The sequence below is a fragment of the Ovis aries genome, chromosome 23 (genome assembly GCF_016772045.2).
Source record: "Ovis aries strain OAR_USU_Benz2616 breed Rambouillet chromosome 23, ARS-UI_Ramb_v3.0, whole genome shotgun sequence".
Classification (NCBI taxonomy): Eukaryota; Metazoa; Chordata; class Mammalia; order Artiodactyla; family Bovidae; genus Ovis; species Ovis aries.
The window spans coordinates 23906281-23928571 of NC_056076.1; the positions used below are offsets into that span (position 1 = coordinate 23906281).

General features: G+C 37.7%; 1 protein-coding gene across 1 annotated transcript in view; it reads right to left on the reverse strand.

Annotated features, from left to right (window-relative positions):
* The window catches only part of ASXL3 (ASXL transcriptional regulator 3), a 200229-nt gene that overhangs the window by 147507 nt on the left and 30431 nt on the right, over positions 1-22291 (reverse strand). The window contains exon 2 of the mRNA XM_060405208.1: positions 18838-18920. Coding sequence (XP_060261191.1) covers positions 18838-18920 — 83 coding nt within the window. The remainder of the gene's footprint in view (positions 1-18837; positions 18921-22291) is intronic.

Here is a 22291-nt window from a genome sequence, read left to right on the forward strand (position 1 = left end):
TTCCTTCAGGACCCCTTCTTCAAGTCTAACGTTTGTCTGTGACTTAACACTTGACTGTGATAGAAAGTTTGAAATTTCGAGACAGCCAAACCCAGGCTCAAATACCAGAGCTTCCACTTATAATTGTGTGAAGTTAGGGAAGACATCTAACTTCTCTCAGGATCGATTTCCTCATCTGTAAAATGAAGAAATAACACCCAACTTCTCAATGTTACTGTATGGATTAAATAAGCTAAAGGATAAAAACTGCCTGGCTCAATGCCTAATACTGACCAGTTACTGCATAAAAGTTTGTTTCTTGCCCTTTTGCCAAAATGACAATCAACAGACAGTTCTAATGATATTCACAGACACATTTATCCGTGTTTGTTCTTTTCTGTTCTTTACTTGTATTCTACTCTTAGACCTAATGAACTTCATGCGTGTTCAACACTCAGCAAGCTTTTCATTACCGTAAAGGAAAATAACTGAAATAATATTACATAAATAAATAGCAGCCGAGAGGAAGCACCGAATTTCTAAAGAACATATTCAAAATTGAAGAAACTCTAGTATATTCTCTCTAAAAACAAAATGCCCAAGCAGTTTAATGAGGACCGGCAGAATTTGTTAAAAAGTACAGCCCAATTTGATTCTTAGTAAAACAGGGTTAGAAAAATGAAGTGCTCTCAGTGAAGGTAAAGCAAAACATTCACTGGGAAAAGTCAGCCATCACCCGCAACAATATTTATTAATGTAGGCAGACTGCTTAAAAGAGCCCCAAGCAAAAGGGTGAACAGGTAGACCACAACTTCAGCAAGAGGATCATGGAGATGCAGTCAGTGTTCACAGGGAAGAAGGCTCCAGATATATACCAGAAAGGAAAATAAAATATTTCTATCTAATGTTACAATGGGATTTTTGTGTGTAGATGAATTTGGAGTCAAAATATGGCCACAGTTTACACAAACTGTCATTCGGACAGAGAAACCAGAAAACACAACAGGGCCTCCCAAATATTCTCTTTCCAACAAGTCACGCTTTCTCAGTTTAGATTCTAGTCTTCACTGTCACACAGACAAAACAGAGATAATGTAGGTAAGCGACACCAAACTGGGAACCACCCTCATAACCTTCTTCACAGTCATTCAAATCACTGCCTGGCCTCCAGGTGGCCAGTTGTCTCCTCACACCCACTAAACATGAACCGGGGAATGAGTGACAACGTCAGGGTTCCATACAGGGGACCCTCGATGTCCGTTTTCACCCAACATCACTATCTGGTACCTACCCGGAAGGAATGAACGGAACCACTCCAACGCAATCCCAGCCACTCCTGCTAGTTCAAGCATTCGGTTCAGCATCACCTCATGACCAACACGAAAGCAGCTGAGGCTCTAATATAATCATCATGGAAAGTTGTCCCAAATCCTTCATTCGAGGAAGATCCTTCATACACACCAACGCTGTCTCCAAGCCATGCCGGGGTCTGAAACCAGACTGGAAAATATTATATATGTGTATATATAGTAAAACTCCCACAAACCACTCTTCTCCTACGTCACATTTATGAACAGCTGCTTAACCCCTCCTAAACACATATATTGCCTTCTCAAGGTGAAAATATGAACATTCAAGGAAAGATCTTTTCCACAGTAGAAGGGAAACTGAGAGTATATGAAGACCTGGTGCTGCCTGGTAAGGTGGTTGAGGCGGTCCCAAACGGAACATACTTTGTCCTGAAGGGGAAAGAGAAAACACAATATTGGTTTCCAAGGCTAGTCTTCTAAGCTTGGTACATAGGATCAAGCTCTTCCAGTATTTACAAAACACAACAACAACAACATATCTTGACTTTTTCAGGAGGCGGGAAAGCAATGCCATATGAACCACTGATGCTTTGTTTGGTATTACCAAGGTGCCTTCTTCCTCCTGAATCCCACTGTGTGGTCACCCACCACACATCCCACTTTTGTAATCCTGCCTACCACTGCCTTGACTGCATTACCAGACTCTACTGATGCAGGAGGTCTATACTGACTACATTTGCTCACTATGTAGACACAGCCAGCAGCCTTTGAATGAACAACAACTTTAATGGTAGCAATTATTAAAAAAAATGATCAATGAGCCCCAAGAGGTATTATATGGTAAAGAACAAGAACAAACTAACTTTAAAAATACCAATTTTCCTCCTCACTTTTTAATGAACAGGCGTTTGTAGAAACTGACATTATATAAAGTTTTCAAAGTTTAAACAGATAATCTACTATTTTTATCCTCTTGAGACTTCTATTACAAGATTTAAGACGATTTCCTTGTCACTTGTCCCTTTCTCTCCTAAAACAATACTTAAAACTAAAACTTTCAATGCCATTACAGTATTTTACTAAGCTTCTCTATCTCCAGTGTGTGTCTAAAATAAAATTTAAAAATGGGTTAAATCACCGCAGCGTTATTTTCTATGTGCTTAGCCTAAATGATCTGAATCAAGCAAATGGCTACCTATAAGATGCTCATCATATATAATTCCATTTGAAATTAATAAAATTCTGTTTTCTAATCTCCATTTCATTTACTTTACTGGCCAGACTCATCCCATCCTTGCCAGTTACTAAAATTAAAAAATGTGGTGATGCCCATCTGGTGTACTGTTTCCCCTGCCCACTCGGTATATACTTTGGTTCTCAAGTCAATTATTCCATTGATGTGAAATATCCAGAAACGTCGTCGACAGGCCTGGATCTGAGATTTATACCGAACATGACAGTCATTATATTTTTCTGGACACTCTCCACTAACTTCACTGTATCTCATAAAATATGACATGTCTCTCATAAAGAAAACGTGGAATGGATCACCTACACAAAGGACTCAGAAAATATTACACTGAAAGCAACAGATCCCTTGGTTGCTTAGCTCAGACATACAGTCCTGTTGGTGCTTAGCAAAATACAATGCTTTTCCTCTGAAAATTTTAAGTCCTTGTATATGACATATTGCCCCTCTTATGCATAATCTGTGGGTCTGCAAGTATAGTAAGTATAAGCGTCTTCTCAAACCATCCCATTTACAGATCTAAGATAACAATGTCTATAAGTAATACATGTTCAAGAAAATAAATATTCACTGAGATGTCTGTCATGATCTAAGGACTATATAGGATGTGCAAACATGAGTAAGATACGTCACTAGCTGTCTTGGAATTCATAGCTTAGTTGAGAGAAAGACACAGAAACTAAAAGAATTGTGATAAAGTTACATTTAAAAATCTCTCTTGTAATATAAAAGAAGGGACCATATTTCTGCCTGGAAATCGAGGAGAAAGTTTCCAGAGGAGGTGATCCACATCTTAAATGATGAATAGCTATTATCCCGGCAGTGATGGTAATAACAAACAGAAGCTAAGGTATTAGCATATGTGTAATTTACAAGAATATTGGAAAAAAAAGATCACTGCTCTAAAGCAAAATATATTCTATCCTATAGTATTTAGTTTACAGACAGTAGAAATATTTCAGTATAGTGAATAAACTCCTAGTGTTATAGGAAAGTTCAGTAACTACTAACCAAGCCAAAGCTATGAGATCCTTAATGACAGAAACATACAAATAATGATGTAGAGTTTTCCTAGAAATTAATAATTCCCACATACTTAAATGCAGACCTCCTCGGAGATAGCAGAGTAGCTATGTTTACTAAAGTCTCTTCTTCAAAATATCATTTTGCATATGTGAAACTTCTCAAATTCCAAACAAAATTAAGATGATAGTACAAATATACAGGACTCCGAGACACATCTTTTTTTTTTTTCCCAAAACATACCAATTAGATAATTAGCAGGAGGTACTGTCAGGATATGACATGTTAACATAAAATTTGGAGAGTGGAAAAGCAGAAGAAATAGTACATCTATATTGTACATTCAAAAGGCTAAAGTGGCCCAAGTGGTCTAAGCATGAGAGCAAGATACAGAAATACACCTCTTTAGTTACAAATAAGATCGTCCTCAAAGCATTTCATTTAATGAAAAACAATCTACCCACTGGTATGTTGTAAACTGGGAAAATCCTCGATCCTGGAATACCAAAATTAGTCACTGGCAGGCATCATACTAAAAACAGTTCGGGCTCCGCTTCATCAGGTAACAGTGGTTTTAAATCTAATCACTGAATCTGAGTTTAAGAACACAAACTGATTAGAATCCCTTTGCTAACTTCTCATGAACTTTTAGATTAAAACTTATGTATTAAATAATACAGCATGCAGGCACATTCTGTAGCACTAGAGCTGCCTGGGAAGCCCATTCAATAATATTATATACTTCTTAGTGAAATATGAATCTTTTAGCACCAGTGTGCCAAAATATCACTGTGAAATATGATCAAATACAAATTTACTTGATAACCCATTCCATCTTGATTAATTTTTTTAAAGTACTACTAATGCACTAGGGTATGAAATCTCACAAATCAAACATATGATTGACAGTACATTTAAAAAATTATTTTATCCTCATTTCAGCCCTATAATACACAATACAGATCCATAAGTTTCCCTATTTCACTGGAGAGAAAAGACAAAAAAAGAAAACAAAAAAGACTGAGTGACTTATCCAGGATAACACATTTCATTGGAAATGGAAATAGAGCTAGAATTCAAATTTCCAATCAGAAAATATCATGAGTCTATTATATGAAGGGCACTATGGGGAAGAGAAGGATCAATGGGACAAAAACTGCAGTCCTGTTACAACAAGAGAAAATTTGAGATAGTTTATTAGCTACTACAACAAAGGCATAGATGTATTAATGCTATAAAGAAACAACAAGGATAAAATGATGAATTAAAGCTAAAGAACTCTTCACTGAGGAGGTGGTATATGACAGGTGAATTGGGCTCTGGAGGCAGGGGGCAGAGGACAAGAAATAGTGAAGTTCATAACAGGCTGTCTAGAGTCAGAGAGTTGAAAATATATGTTAATGTCTGCATAAAGTCAAATATATAGGTAATTTTTTCAAATGTCACAAGTTACAGTATATACTTAACTAAACCAAGTCTAAGCAGGAGATTTTATTAAAAATAGATACAACAAAGGCTAATAGTTGTTCCCCTTAAGTTACCTTTCCCTACAGCTAAGACTCCCACATTTTAGCTGGGAACACGCTTCCTGCGACAGACTACACTCTTCTGTTTCCCATTCTGCTAACTGTAAATATATATCTGGTCAATGGGACATGAGGAAAATGGATGCACTCAACACTTAAAATGTATCTACAGAGGGACTGTGCCTACCTCTTCTACCTGCTGCTTGGAACACGGATTTGGTGGCAATCATGTCAGACCATAGTGATAAGGACTCAATCCTAGGGACAACAGAGCAATAAGACAAAAGGACCCTGGCTCCTTGCATATCCTGATATAACAAAGCTATCCCATCATTCCTGGGACGCCCCACCTTCAGACTGTAATGTGAGAAATGAAGTTTTATTTGATCAACCACCTATTTTGGGACTCCATGAAACCCATGCAAACCTATATACTAGCTTGTATAAATATCTATGCTATGAAAGTGAAAGTCACTCAGTCGTGTCCACCTCTTTGTGACCCATGGACTATACAATCCATTGGAATTACCCAAACCAGAATACTGGAGCGGGTAGCCGTCCCCTTTTCCAGGGGATTTTTCCAACCGAGGGATCAAACCCAGGTCCCCCACACTGCAGGCAGACTCTTTATCAACTGAGCTATCAGGGAAGGATAAATAAATACAAATTAAAAGTATTCTCAAAACCTGAGCAAAACAATCTGAAAATATTTACTCACAAAGGATTTATATAATCAGCAATATGCAGTTGTCATAATAGGCTTTCAATCTATTTTTAAATTTGAATCTATATGATAACCCCTAAACAGTGGAAAGGTCAGAGATCAATACTATTACAAGTGAAGAATAAAACAACAGATCAGGCATTCATTACAAAAAAACTTTGACAGATTCAAATTTTACTGGCTTTAACTTCATTTAATCCATGAAATAATCATTACATATATTTCATACTATATTGATATACTAAAGATCCATTTATAAAGAAAAGTCAAATGAGTTGTTAATGCCCAGAAAAAGAATCAATAAATGAAAACTAGATTTTTACTGTAAGTTTACATTAGTTGACAATGTTCCATTTACCCACTAGACTTCTCAATTTTATTTTGATTATCTTTAAATATTTCTATTCATTTTTTATAGAGAAGAGAGGAAAATTTAATAAGTAAACATAAATATATTACCATGATGTGAATGAAGAAACAGAGCAGGCTGCAAGAGTCTAAAAGGAAAAGAGAAAATAGAGGCTGGATGCCCTGTGTGCATCAAATTGTCTGCAGGCAAATCTATTTACCCTTGCTTCACAAATTACTTATATTATAGACATTCTAAAGAATAACAGGAATAAGCATGTTCAATAAAACGATCCATGCCATCGTGTCTTACTGAGCTCACTGGCTCTCTATGTCAACCCACAAAGGCAGGAGTGAAAGGCAGTCACAACCCTTTCCCTTGTTCTTCTCAGACTCCTTCTTTGGGTAAAGTCTTGATGTTAACTGAAAGCCAATGAGTCCAGAATCAAGAATACCAGATAACCACCTGAAGTATAAATTACAGAACATTCTCTCTTGCACCCCAGTCCCCTGCCAAAATATGTACTATTGGAGGCAAATAAAACCAGGTAATAGAGGGTGACTGGATCAATGAAAACACATCACTTCAGGAAAATCGATTGAAAGACATGTCCTTTCTAATAGTACCTTAGAATAGAAGATTTATATTCTTTTTTGTGTGTTTGTGGTCTGTACTTTACTGGGCTTTTTGCACATCATTCTTCTCAAATTCTGAAATGATCATCCTCTTCTAAGTTTTAAGATGAGTCACATATTTACTAGTTCTATTACAGTGGACAATTCATCTTCTCTAAGCCTTAGTTTATTGATTTGCAAAATAAAAGCTTAAGATGATATGATCTACAAAGTCCTTAACAGGAACAAAATGTTATTGTTCTGAGTTAAACTTCATTCACATCTTAGATTGCATCGTAATGCTGCTCTGAATGCCCTTCTTTTAAGGAGGCTTGCTTTCAAATAAATTCTCAAAAGCATGCCTAAAAACTGGGAGAGTAATAACCACAGCAAATGGCCCTTTGGGTAAACTAGTCCTGATTTTACCAAAAGGTCTAATGGCTACCCACTCCAGTATTCTTGCCTGGAAAATTCCATAGACAGCAAAGCCCAGCAGGTGACAGTCCATGGCATTGCAAAGAGTCAGACACGACTGAGCGTGTACCTTTAACTCCTCAGATTCTAGGAATTAGGAATTCTGTTACTCTCTTACCACAAGAAACACTTCTAATAAAGGCTGGAAATCGCCTGGGTCACCAGGTGGTAGAAAATTGGGTAAGGAAAAGACTAGGTTTAAAATTTAGATAATCAGATGCTCCTACTCAAAATTCTACAGACATCATTTCACAATATGCCATCCCTTTCATAGGAAAAAAAGGAGATAAGAATGAAGGAGAGCGTGGGACACATTGAGACATTCCATAGCATGGAAACATTCACATTACCATGGGTAAAATAGACAGCCAGTGGGAATTTGCTGTATGATGCACAGAGGCTCAAACAAAGTGATCTGTGACAACCTAGACGGGTGGGATGGGGAGGGAGGTGGGGGGTGGGATTTAAGAGGGAGGGGACATATGTATATCTATGGCTGATTCATGTTGATGCATGGCAGAAGCCAACACAATTTTGTAAAACAGTTATTTTTCAATTAAAAATAAATACATTAATAAAAAATAAAGAGAAAAAAGAACATGCCACTGTACCTAACAAAATGATTTATAACACTTTGAAAACTAAAAGTTTTCAATGGCTTGACTCAAAAGGATGGTGCTTAAAAACAATAAAATAAATCCTAATTTTAAAATCCAAGTTCATACTTTCAACATTAAGGACAAGTAAAAGAAATGGGCAATAAAAACAACTATTCTAAGTAATTCCAAATAGTACTGTCTAGCATTAGTGGTTCAGGGGTAGAATTCTCGCCTGTCAAATAGTGTTTTCTGTATACCTGATGCAGCACTTTCCTTCTTGGCATGAAGATGCAGGGTGATTCCAAAGTGATCTCTATTCTTCAGAATTCAGGATTTGAGCCACTGACTATCCCACTAGCCACAATGTATTCCAACAAATCTTCATGTGTGATATTTTTCTATATCTAGCAATCAGTAGGTCACCTTCAACAAATGCAAATTAAGCAACAAATTGAAAAATCATCATTGCACACATTGTATTTCATGCAGACTGGTTAGAGAGGAATGAAATTACGGATTTGGGCTATCTGCAGTGGTCTGATGGAGAAAGTGCTCTACCAGGAAATTTTACAATTGTCTTTTGTAAAAATGAGCAATAAAAGTAAAAAGGTATGAGTGGTGTTTTTATACCTCCCAGTAGAAATAGAATGGATGGATGTGATGAGAGAGGATGGATAAGTGGTCATGACATAGATTCCCAATAACAGTAAAGTTTATCTGACTGGTCTGCTTAAGAAAATGTTCTAAAGAATGCAGTGATGCTAGTCCTGACCATACTCAACTATTCACTTGCACCTTCTTTTCTTTCCCTAGATGCATATCTTAAAAAAGAATAATGTTAATAACAGCATCCTCCATCCCCATGGTTTAGTCAGTCTCATCTATTTTCATTCAGTTATTTCATAAAAATAGTGACTACCACTTTCTAAAACTGTCTTTTGTTAGCAATATGCTTTGGCCACAGTGAAACAATTCCCCCAGAAACAATCTATAAGTCCAACTTCGACAGCAAAACAATAAGAGTCCTATGGAGGCCGTGGTTCTTCCATTATCCAAAGTATGTATCCCACCTTATGACATCATCTTCCAGATAAAACAGCAAAGAGTTACAATGCAAATACATCTTGCTGCTACCCATAAGCCCCAGTCTTCACTAAAGATCACCCACCCTCCCACTTCATGTTGGACAAGCGTAACAGGTGAAGTTTGGGAAAGGCTTTGAAGCTTCCAAATCTGGGTGATGGAAATGGAATTTTAAAAATTCTTTCAACTCTGTTTACAAATAGGCTCTAAATTGAGAGTCTCAACACACCTATCTACAGGCTTGACTTAAATCTCAGTGAATTTTATACACATATATAGACAATCAACAGTTAGCCAGAGAAGCTGCAGCTGCTAAGGGAGTGGGGGTTGGGGTGGGGGGAGTATTTACTTGATAGACTCATACAAACAATACTTTTAAAAACAAAATGTTATCCTGCCAACAAATATTTTTAAAGATTAAGTGCAATTTGAATCAGATATCAAACTCCAGACTTGTCACCTGCTAGCTAAATGAACTATCTCAAGTTACTTAACCTCATCTGCCTTAGTTTCCCTATCTGTAAAATGGGAAATATAGTATCTATCACCCACCTGTTTAAAAAGATAACTCATGTCAAGTCCTTACTCTTGGGCCTAATAAAAGTAAATTATATATAAAAAAAAACAATTAGGTATTCTTTTACTTGTCAAGCCCCTACTCATTAATCTGCTTGACATGCTACAGTAAGCATGGTATCTCAGCTCTAGGTAAAATAAATTAATGGATACATAGATGCAGTTCCTATCTTTGATGAGCTTATGTTTGTGATGGAAGGACAATACTTCTTGATAGGTTGGAATATCATATATTTTATAAAGAATTTAGAAATTCCTAAGTTTAGCTTTTTTAATAAAAAATAAAAACCCATTATGTTCTATGCTGAAGACATCCTCCACAGAGGAGAGGTTAAAAGATGTAATTGAAAGATTCAGAGAAGAATGTTTGGAATCACATTGTTAAATCTTCAAAAGAAGGAACTTCATTTTATTCATCTATGAATTCAGCAGCTTCCACGATCTCAAGAACATAGCATATGCTTAATAAATGTTATTGGAATGAGGATATGCCTTAAAGCTTCCACAAAACCCCCGGATTTTACATAGCAAAAAAGGACACCCTTGATAGGTATTTGATTAACTTATCGATGTCCACACTTGTTTTCTTTTCTCTGATGTTCTTTTATTTGACTAATAAACACCTGGAAAAGATCTACCCACATGCGTGAGTCCCCTGGCCAGAAGACAGTCACCAACAAACTGAAGAGAGAACAGAGCCCAAATACAAGCCTCATTCAGCACCTAAAGCAGGGCTTAACTAACTTTTTAAAAAATGTTAATAGAAATCATCTGAATTTCAGAAAATTATCCATGTGATTCTGTATAAGACATTCAGGAGGTAGGTAGGATATATAGTCCTTAATTGTCCTGAAAGAACTAGGACGTTGTCTAAGGAATTATCCACTGTAGCTTTTAGAAAACCTGTCTTAACAAAATGTCATGATTTTTATTCCTCTGAAAACAAATCAACTATAAAAAGAAGTCCTATGTCAGCATATCAACTGTTTTGCATCTGAATTATGTTGTCAAGTTCAAAACATGGAAGCAAAACTAAAATCATTTAAGCATGTGGCAATTAAGAGCAGAAGCAATGAAATGAGGAGATAAGGAGAAAACCACCACCTAGAAAAAAATTAAATAACAATACCCCAGTGAAACGGGTATTTCGTCCAAAAGATTTTCACCTGCATAGGATACTTAGAAAGACTCAAATACAATATAATTTTATATCCATTTCTGCTCCTATTCCACACTGAAATGTTTATAGAGTGCTCAGTATTTCTGGAATAAATTATACCAAGATCTTGATAAAGCTGAAATCACCTAAATTACCTCTTTTGTTCAATTATTTGGAAGAATGGAGAAAGAAGGCTTGACAGAATAAAATGTTGTATTAAGAAATGGCCATTTCATAGCTGTAATTGCATACCTTAGTGAATATTGATGCCTTGAGGGTTATGTGCAGTCACCACAGCTATTTTTACCAAAGGCTTCAAATAAAATCCAAATCAATTTATGTTATGTGACTATATACATTATATTTGAACAGGCAAGTTAAGCCAAGTATTTTATCAGTTTATATGTTAGGAATAACATATGAACACACATATTAGGAGTCTGTAATGACAGAAGCGCAGTACAGTGTTAAGCACACTGTTACGAATAACTTCCAAGTTGAATCAGATACTCAAAATTCTAGAAAAATTCTATGGTATGCCATGAATTCTAGAAACGTAAAGTCCCACGTTCTGAAAGACTCTTGTAGACTGAATGTGTGTGCACCCCATCCCACAATTCCTGTGTTGAAGCTCTCGTCTCCAATGTGGCTAGGAGGGATGGTTATCTCTCAGGAAGGGATTAAGGTTGAAAGAGGTCATATAGATGGAGCCCTGATCTGATGGGAGTGTCCTTAGAAGAAGAGACACTGAAGAGCTTTCTCTAGCTCCCTCTGCACACACACACACCCAGAAAAGGCCATGTGAGGATACAGTGAGAAGCTGGCTGTCTACAAGCCAGGAACAGTACCCTCACTAGAAACCTATCCTGATGGACCTGCATCTAGGACTTCTAGCCTCCAGAACTATGAGAGAGAAAAAGCAGTTCTGTTGTTTAAGCCGCCCAGCATGTGATGATTTGTTATGGCAGCCAGGGCACAGTAACCAATCGCTGCTATTACGACCTCAGTCTGGGAACCAGGAGGGGTACAGATGCAAACTTATTCCACTGGTTTGAGGCTTTCTGCCTGAATACTGCTTCCTTTCCATTCTGTAATCCAGTCTTACGGAACAATGTGAAAACTACCAGAAGTGTGTGACACACGCAGACACAACATTGCTTACTACCGTCTCACAGGCCCTACTTCTGCTTTGCAAATTACAAAAAGGTGCTGGGAGAAATTTCACAGCAAAGGGAAGTACAGCTGACCCTTGAGCAACATGGAAATTAATCTGCATATAATTCACTGTCAGCCCTTTGTATTTGCAGTTCTTCCATGTCTGCAGATTCAACCAATGACAGATTGTGTAGTACTGTAGGATTTACTATTGAAAAATATTTGTGTATAAGTCGATCCACAAATTTCTAAAACCCAAGCTGTGCAAGGGTCAGCTGTAGTCAACTGTGGCTGCAACATCAAAAGCGTGACTGCAAAGGCTTTAAAACTGCCAAAGTCCAGGTTGATTAGGGCTGGGCTGAAGAGTTGAAATTTGACCCTGTAGGGTAATGTTTCACACAATTATTTACCTAATTCAGGAAATGCTTCCACAGTAATATATAATCATATTATCCCCTTGAAGAATTATTCCAATCACTGTGTCATCATAAAAAGAAGGAACTTTAAGAAAAGTTTAATTATGAGAGATTATCATAATCATGAGAGATTTTGCTTTTAAACAATGATACCCACATATAAATTATGAATGCTTATTTAATCAGTTTTATACCATTTAATTTAAAACTAATTAATTGTGCACAAGGCACACAATTCTAACAAACAACATTTTAAGTGATGTATTTGGGGAAGAACCAAATGTTTGTAAGAATGACCAAATTAGAAATTCCAAATCTTATATCTAAATGTAAGGTATAATGTATGCATTCATCATTCATATCATAAACCCTACATTATCAGAATAGCATGTGTTTCTTCAGATACCATGTGACTAGAAAAAAGTACCACGCCTGATCTCATCTAATTATATCCAAACATACAACCAACAACAGCTTTTGACTCATAGTTTATTAGGTACAATATATTCTCTGCATTATTTTGGATTATCAGTTAAGAAATGCTACTATAAATGGGGTAGTTGTTAAGCAAAAAAATAGATTTAAAAAGGGGGAGACCAGATTTAAAGAGATGAATTAAGAAGACACTGTATTAATCTAGCTGAAAATTTTTAAGTGCAAAGAATGAATGGCAAAGACTAGGAATAGAGAGAAAGAAAGATGTAGTTAGAACACAGAACTAACACTAACCAAGAACCAACTGGCCATGAGAGGAATGGGAAAAGAGAATTAGGAATGATCCCGACTGAGATTTGTAATCCAAGTAACGACAAGTAAAATTTTATGTCAACTAAGAGAGAAACTATTCTAAAGGCTTGCTTACATACTCTCATGAACACACACCTAGACACCCATATAAATACATGATTTACATATGATTTTTCTATGATTCTGATTAATAACATCACTGTCTCCTTCATTCCTTTCTAAGTAGCTGAGTGTGCACACCATTTACACAATGAGAGAATTAGATGTTAGCACACGGCAGGGTGACACTGTGAGTTAACACTGTAATTCTAAAAGGCCCTGACACAAACTAGACCATCATTTCAGTACAAAAGGGGCGATGCCAACATGGAGTCTGGAAATCAGAATTGATTTTGCAGTTGAAATTATTTGTGTTTCTTTCTTATCTTTAGACAAAACATTTTAGCAGTGAGAAAGAAGCATCTCCTATAGCACTAATTAGAAACATAAATCTCACCAAGAGAAATGCCAAAGAATTTTATTGTTTGTCACTGTACATGCTAATGGAATTTTTTGACATTTTATCCCCCTGGAAAAATGCAACATCTTTAATAAACCACAGTACAAAGTGAAGACCCTTATTTCAGAATATCATGACAAAGCCTGCAAAACAGAAAACATGGAAGACCTTAAGACAGGAGCGAACAACAAATTTAGTCTCAGAATTCCCAGGAGGAATAAAAAGTTCTCACTGATAGCAGGATAATTACGAAATCTTGGGTTGTCAACTGCATGCTCCACATTACAAAATCAAAAATATGTCAACGTCCTGAGTAATACCAAGCATGAGAGAGATCATTTATAAAGTTTTTCAAATGTCTCTATTGTGATATGTAATTATAGGTTGCTGTCCTGTAAATGGTTGATGAAATCGAACATAGATTTTTTTTTTCCCTGAAGTAAGGCATCTATAGTATTGTAAAAGTGTACCTTACAGGGCTTCCCTGGTGGTCCAATGGTTGAGAATCTGCCTGCCAGTGCAGGGAACTTGGGTTTGATCCCTGCTCCAAGAAGATCCCACATGCCAGAGAGCCACTAAGCCCATGTCACAACTACAGAGCCTGCACTCTTAGAGCCTGGGAGCTGTGACTACTGAGCCCGTGCACCACAACTATTGAAGGCCCTGTGCTCTGCAACAAGAAAAGCCCCCCCAATAAGAAGCCCACACAATGCAATGAGAGAGGAGCCCCCTGCTCTCTACAGCTAGAGGAAGCCCAGGAGCAGCAACGAAGACCCAGTGTAGCTAAAAATAAATAAATAAATCTTTTTTAAAAAATAAATGTACCTTATAAATATTGCCCGGCCCCTAACCCAACAGAGGGTTTTTTAATTGTGCTATGATTTTTTGACCATTATTTTAAGACTGCCTCACCTCCGTTAGAAAACTATTTACCTACTATCAAATAATATGCCAACTATATCACAGTTTATGCTACATTAATGACCGGTATCTTGTAACAATAATGCTGGGCACATAACCAGTTACCCCCACTGACAAATGGGGCCCCTCCTTTCACTAGGTAAAGCTACAGACCTCATTCCTTGACCTACTGCTCCTGGATGTGTCACTAAAACAGCATATGTTTCTCTGGAAGCATTGCTTTAAAAATCACATCAGCAGAGAAAAACATATCCTTGGGCATCAAAACTCCCTCAGTCCCCTTTGTAAAGGAATTATAACTTCTGAATAAGCAAGCCAAAAGCAGAAAATCAGAATCAGGGCAAGGCAACCCCCAAAGTCATCCAAACCAACACAGTCACCGCAGTTGCTTTCTCTTTTTCTATGAACATATGTTTAATTACTGCAGACAAGACTAGAGTCCACAGTAGCACCCTCTCTCCCTCAGGAAGTGGGAATGTTTAGCCAAGCAGTCCAAACAGGAATATCAAATATCCATCCATAAAAGCTGCAGTCTAGAATATGTACATTTCTATCCTCTCTGTGCAAGCAACATGGCTCTTTGACTGATTATAAGATTCTGATCATGTGAAAAGCATTCCGAACAGCTCTGTCTAATCAACTGTTGACAACTCATTAGCACAAAGTAACAGAAGCCTGGAAATAACTCAATCAGTAAAGCAAGTACAATATAGATGGACCAGAATAAAATTATATTGATAAAGATCTTCTATGTTATTATACAGAAGGGAATTAAAACTTACCAGATATATTTTCCTTAAAAATACTTCTAGGAGATCTTGCCATGATCATATTAATTTTCTCTAACAAAAACTATATGTTCTTCTGACAATTTACTATATTTATATACCTTTTTAAAAACCACATGGGGAATTCTTATTTCAGTCTAGCTTTCCCAAATACAGTGCAACCAAATACTATACATTTCATCAATAACTTGAAGAAGATACACAGAACATGATATGGAAGAGCTGTTCTCTTTTTATCCTGTCTGTATGAAAATTGTGCAATTTGAAGTGTCCCTGGGAAAGAAGAAAAGGTACCATAAAATGTCAAAAATAAATAAGTGAACAATATCACATCTACTGAACAAAAACATCAGCTTTGCCAAAATTATTGGTTTATTTTTTAAGTTTTAAGTGTCAACCAGAGGCACCTACAGTGTTTGAGAACAGGCAACGGCACAATAAGCTCATGTGTTCACCACTCATCTGTCAGAAGCGATCTGCATGCATTTATTTAAAGGTATTCCCTCAAAACTGGTAGATTCTTTTTGATTAAAACAATTAAAAATAGGATTAAAAAATACAACCTGTAATGCCAAAAAGAAGCTTCTAACTTTAAATGCAAGCCAAAGGGATCACTGAGGACCAGCAAGTTAACATCCTGAGGAAGAATGTTTGCTCAACAAATATTTACTGAGTATCTTCTGAGTGCCAGGAGTGTGAGGGTACCCTCCCCATAAGGAGTTCACAGAGCAGCGGGAAGACAAACAAGGACAAATTTAGAGTCCAGTGAGGTCCAGTGTTATAGGAAACCTGCCTGACACACAGGACGAAGAACCCTCCCCCCACTGCCCAACAACCCAGCTCTTGAAAGAAATGGCGTTATTTTAAAACAAATGGCATTGGAATGATGATGGATAAAGGGCCAATCTTCTCTCTTCCAGAAATGCCAGGCACAGCGGTGGACTGGGGGAGGGCCGCTAACATGACCTCTCATTCATAGAGACCCCCGGGAGGTTATGGGCGCATCAGTAACCTTCACAGTCACTCCCCTGCAGTTAATCAGGCATATCTGAAAGCCTGCACATCTTGAAAAGCACATCATTAATAAATACCTAGAAATGAAACAGCTATGCTTGACCTTATGATGATGGAATTTTTAAATGTAACTTTACTTAAGAAAAACAGATACAGTTACACTTCATTTACTCAGCTCCCATAAATACTTGGAAACTATTTAAGAATTTGAAAGGTAACAAAATAAAAATAAATGTCAGAATCTGTTCCCTAAAGCAATATACAATAGGAAAGTTGAAACTCAAAAATCTGAGAACTACTTTTATTTTAGAGATGATTTTAATAAGCACACTAGAAAAGAAGAATGGTTACAGATACAGCAGTTGTAAGGAACCATCACAACTGACAGGAGCGAGAATTCAAAGAGACAGAAAGAAACGGGGACATAAAATGCACAGTGTGAAGCCCTCTGCACAGAGTTGATTTTATAAAGTAGAACTTAAAACAGAACCACGGTCTCTTTCTTGGCCTATTCCCTTTCCTATTTAACTTGTGAATCCCTTGCAGGTAACTTTAAACAGTTCTACACAGATTCATCCGTACTTATAACGACATTTTTTTTTTTTTCTTCACAGGACACAATAAGAGAGGACGGGGATGATGAAGAGGGGTTGAATTCAGAGGAATAGGGTATGTTTTCCATTTCAATTTTCATACTCTTTAAAGAAGTTGTGTTTTGTTTGTTAACATATAGTTAAAGCCCTTTAATGTACCATTCTGGGAAGACGAGCATCTTGAAAAAACTATGAAAAAAAAATTGCTGTTACAATGGTTAAGTGTAATTAAAATGCTGCTCATGGCCATGGTACAGGAGTTTTATATCTCAAGGTACATAACAGCTGATAGTGGCCTGCTCACTCCTGTGGAGAGGATCGCGGTGAACACATTTCAAGTGTCTGCTTATAGGAGAAGCTTCGAGTGCTTGCACTGGTAGACTGCGCTGGCTCAGCCCACATTCAACAGGGGTTCAGATCTTCAGGTTTGTACCCCTTCTTTTCTTCTGGCTATAGCCTACACATTTCGGACAGGCAGTCAGGGGAATATTAATTTCCAGGTGTCCCTGTTTTGTTCCTGAGCCCCTTATAATGACGTCTGGCTTAGAAGCAAGGGACCCCTCTAAGAGAGTTGTTAGGCGCTGTCAGCAACTTTCCTCCCCAGTGTTACCTCCACTTTGTGGGAAACAATAATTGCAAACACTATAGTTACATTAGCTCGGGCTCTTTCTTCAGAACAGGCAGATAAAGCCTCTAAAACAGAGATGAAAAACTGAGCCTAGGAGTCCTTCATACCACTAAATTGTGATGTTCGTGGGCAAAACTTGCAAGAGATGCATTTTAAACAGCTAGAAGCCAATGAGACTCACAGGTTATAGTAACGAGTTTCAGGTAACACCAATTTTGTAGGAAAAGTTAGTCTTGGGAGGACATTGATTGCTCTCTGCAAATGCTATCTCAGTTACCAGATTCAAAAGGTAACTCAGCAGATTAAATTTTTGCCAAGCTGAGACCACTGTCTTGTCAATGACTTACAGGCAGGCAACATCATACAATTAAAAAAATTTACTCTATGTAACATGAATGAGTAGATACACATATGACAGCTCTATGGTTATTTTACCTTATAACAAATTCCTTTCTTCTCTTTGAGTAATATCATTTATATGGCCCTAAACTACTGGATAAGGCCAACACTGTAAAATTCATAACTAAACAAAAATAAAGGATCACCACAGATAAAGAAAATGTAGTTTACATTCATTCAATAAAATATTATTTGGCAACAAAAAGAAATGAAGTACTGATTCATGGTACCACACAGGTGGACTCTGAAAACATGATGCTAAATGAAGCCAGTCACAAAAGGCTATAGAGTGCATAATTCCAATTATACAAAATGTCCAGGATAGGCAAATCCACAGACAGTAGTGCATGAGTGATTGCCAGGGGCTGGGGAGAATAGGGAATTGGGAGTGACTGCTAATGGATATGGGGTTCACTTAGGGTGGTGAAAATGTTCTAAAATTAGATAGCGGTAATGATTGCACAGTTTTGGGGAATGTTCTGGAAACCAACAAATTGTACATTTTCAAAGGGCAAATGTTATGATATATGAATATCTCAATAAAACTTTTTCTTAAAAAAGACAATAATTTATCCAAGTAGAGTAATTCTAAATATAAGAGGGCTAAATTTTCAACTACATTCACTGGCAATTTCAATTTTATCAGAATGAGCTCATCTTACATCCTGGAATCTATCTGTGAAGCCTGTAAAATGTTTCTCTTTCAGTAGTCACTTTCAGAAACAAAAATCTTCTCTTACAAGAAAGATGAGTAACTCCAACTATAGGCAAATTCACACAGTGCTGCTCCTTGTTAATGAAATACATTCTCTATCAGTCTAATTTATTAAGTGAACAAGTAGTTTCAAGGAAATCTTGGGTCACTCAAATATTTGGCAGTCACCAAAGAATCCGCATGTAGCTACTTAATTCGCAATCAACTACAACATCAAAACCTAGATACATCTGTTGCTTTGCAATCAGTAGCAATTGTTAATCAAAGAAAACAGAAAATGTAAATATGAATACTGACCTTGTTTCTTTTAACCCTTCTTTCTGAATGACTTCCAATATCTGCTTTGCTGTCATTGGTGAGTTGGGGTGTTTCTCTAGTGCCTAAAAAATAAAGACAGACATAAGACTTCTAGATTACTGCATAGAAGCATACAAGATGAAAATGTGTGTGAATCATGCAAATTTTAAAGGGGAAGGGGCTATTATGCCAAAATTAGGTTACATGATACATGTCAGGTGTGCAAGTGATAGGATATAATTTTTTCCTGGGCATTTATGGCAATTTCTGCAACATACAGGGGCCATTCTGCAAAAATGTCACAAAGGCATACACCACAAAAAAAAGTAATGTGAAACCTAAAAACACCGAGTTAGTAAATGTATATAATTTCCTTTATTTAAAATTGCTAACATTTTATTGTTAAAGTCATGTTTTCAGGCTGTTAAAATGTTTCCTAAATTTCTAAAAGCTTGGAAACATGAGCCTGAATACCATCAACAGCAGAGAACAAAGCACTAGTCAGAAATAACCTCACTGGATTCATAGTCTGATCAACTTCTTCTGTATTAAAAAACAACAAAAAACCCTGTATTAAAAACCCTTCGTGGCCAAAATGGAGAAAAAGCACACAGAAACCCAAGTATCCCATTACAGTGTGTCTTCCAGTTCAGCTCAGTTTCCTTTCATTTGCCTTTTCCAATTCATTTTCAAGTAAACCCCCTTCCTCTTCCGGTTCAGCCCATCTCAGCTTTATGAACTGAGTCCTATTTTCTTTCTCTCCCCATCTGTCCTACTTATTTTTGAGTGGAGGAGATTTTTTGAACAAAGTATGGGAAATGACATGGGACACAGTTAAATATTTCCACAGGCATTAGACCACCAGCCCTGGAAATCAAGGCTCTTTATTTACCCCGGGACTGAACTACACGCAGTGAAAGCAGTGAACAATGGTCCCCACACTACTCACGAACAAGGGCTGTGAGGACCACATCTGGGACAAGAAAACAAGTCTACACATATCTCCACAATGACTTCTTCCAAGGGTAGATGACACCTATTGCGTTAGCCAAAATGTTCATTTGGGTTTTTCTAGGACGGGGAAGCCCGGTGGGCTGCCATCTATGGGGTCACACAGAGTCGGACATGACTGAAGTGACTTAGCAGCAGCAGCAGCAGAACATCTTATGGAAAAACCCAAATGAACCTTTTGGCCAACCCAATACTTAAATTTTCTGTACAGGAGTTTGTGCACAAGTCATGGCCCCATACAACTTAATGATTCTAGAGTCCTAATTTATGATCACTATGATTATCAGACCAGAATTATCATAATAATTGAGGATTAATCAAGAAGTTTTCAGGCAAATTTTAAATTGAAAAGGCTTCCAAATATATTCAAAAGAGCTCTGTGATCTCTTCTATGATCAATGGCTAAATTTCAGCAAGGTCACTGGCAAGGCTTCTGCTCCTTGGGGCTCTGTTCCTTGTGGTTATCTAGTGAATTATACACAGCCTGCCGTTCCTCACCACTAAGGCCACTTTTCTGTTCTCGCCTCTAGTTCCCAGAAAGTGTCCCCGGTTTTCCCAGTCTGGTCAGTCCCTTAGTTGCAGATGGCAATTCTTTAAAGAACATCGAAACAGGCTACACTGGAAAGAGCGTAGCAACAAGTATGTCAACAGGAAAGAAGAAAACTGTCCTCAGAGAGGAGACTATTGGGAGGGATGGACTGAAAACTATCAAAGGGAGGGGGGGAGAAACATAGGCACAGTGGTGCAGGGAAGAGGACCAAAGAGTAAAAATATTGGCTTAAAAAAGGCAAGAAGGAAACTGCATGAAAGAGCTGCAAAGGGGGAAAGATTAGGTTACAAAGAAAGGCAGGAAAGATACAGACATGGAAACAAAAAAGCCGACAGAAGTTCTGAAATAAAAAAGAACCGTCAGTATTGTAGAACAGTTCATACTCATGAGTTACTGAAAGGCGATGCTGTGGTCACATGGACTAGATACAAGGTGGGCATCACCCCCCAGGGACAGGCAATGCTGGGAACAATGGTCTCTCATAGAAGGTATGGGCAGAAGGTCAACACACACACACATACATGAGAGCAAGCAAGGAAGAGGGAAGCTGGAGGGGAGAGACACGGGATGGCAGAAAAGAGAGCGGGCAAAGGAGAAAGGGGAGAAAGGAGGCATATTGAGCTGAACTGGGAATGTCCAAAAGGCAAACTGGTTAAATCTAGAAAGGGCGCAAGAGGAAACGGCAGTGTACTGGGTAAGGTTTTCATGGAAAGTTGGGTGCACTCAAAAGTGGGGTTACTCACTGTGGAGGACGCCCTGTTTCTCTTCCTGAGTACAGGCCCCTCAGCACACCTTGGCAGCTCCTCCCAGCAATTGAGAGAATTTGGATAGCCCTGTCCCCTTCTCTATGACATCACAGCCTACTCTACAAAGGAAGTAAAAGTGCGAAGAATTACATCGCGAAGTGGATGAGAGGCAGGAAGGAAATGCTGAAGCCACACAACACCAGAAGCCACCCTCAGCTCCTGCAAGACAGAGAAAGGGGACGGAGCAGGAGAGGGTCCTGGGTGTGAACAGGCTTCACTGAACTAGCTGCGGGAGCATTCAGAGAACAAGATAGAGATAAATTACTTTCACGGGACAATAACATGGATAGCACTGAAATAACATGACACATGGCAGGGACAAGATTCAGACCAGCAGGCAGCCATACTCAAACACAACAGAGGGAAGAAGCCACAGTCAGAGGGAAACTACAGCCCCCAGCGTTAGACTGAGGAAGCACTCACACATGCCAGGAGTCAATGTCTTGGCTGTGTAGTGCTTCCTAAGTCCTGAAAAATCATACTTCCTGGATTACCTTTCTTGACATATTCAAATACAATGAGCATTTGAAAATGTCTTCCTGGTTATGTAACAATCTGAATTTAACATATTCTTCCAATTGTTTTCCACCTTGTACCTACCTCTTAGAAACAGGGGTCAAGGATGCAATGGAGCAGTGAAGAGTGGGATTATATACAATTTTTAAGATTCTGTATCATAGTAAGATTAGTAACAGAGCCAATAAATATTTCAGATAATCAAAACAGGTTCAAACTGTCTTGGGCAATAACAATACAATTAAGACAAAATATAGAGATTCCAATTTTAGAGTTCACCATGGACAACGATAATTTTAAAAGTCTTGTTTTCTGATTGAAAAAAACTGGAAAAATCCAAATTCATACCTGTATTATAGAAAACAAAATGCGCTAGTGAGTTTACGACCAAAAATAATTTCCCAAAGAATACACTGAATGTAATGTTCTTAGAATATTATTGAGTCAAAGGATATGAGCTCTGTTATGTCTCTTGATACACTGCCAACTGTTTGAAAAATATTTTAACAATGTATACACTCACCAAGCAGAACTGAACCTGCCTCTCTCCACAACTTTGCCAGGATTAAAT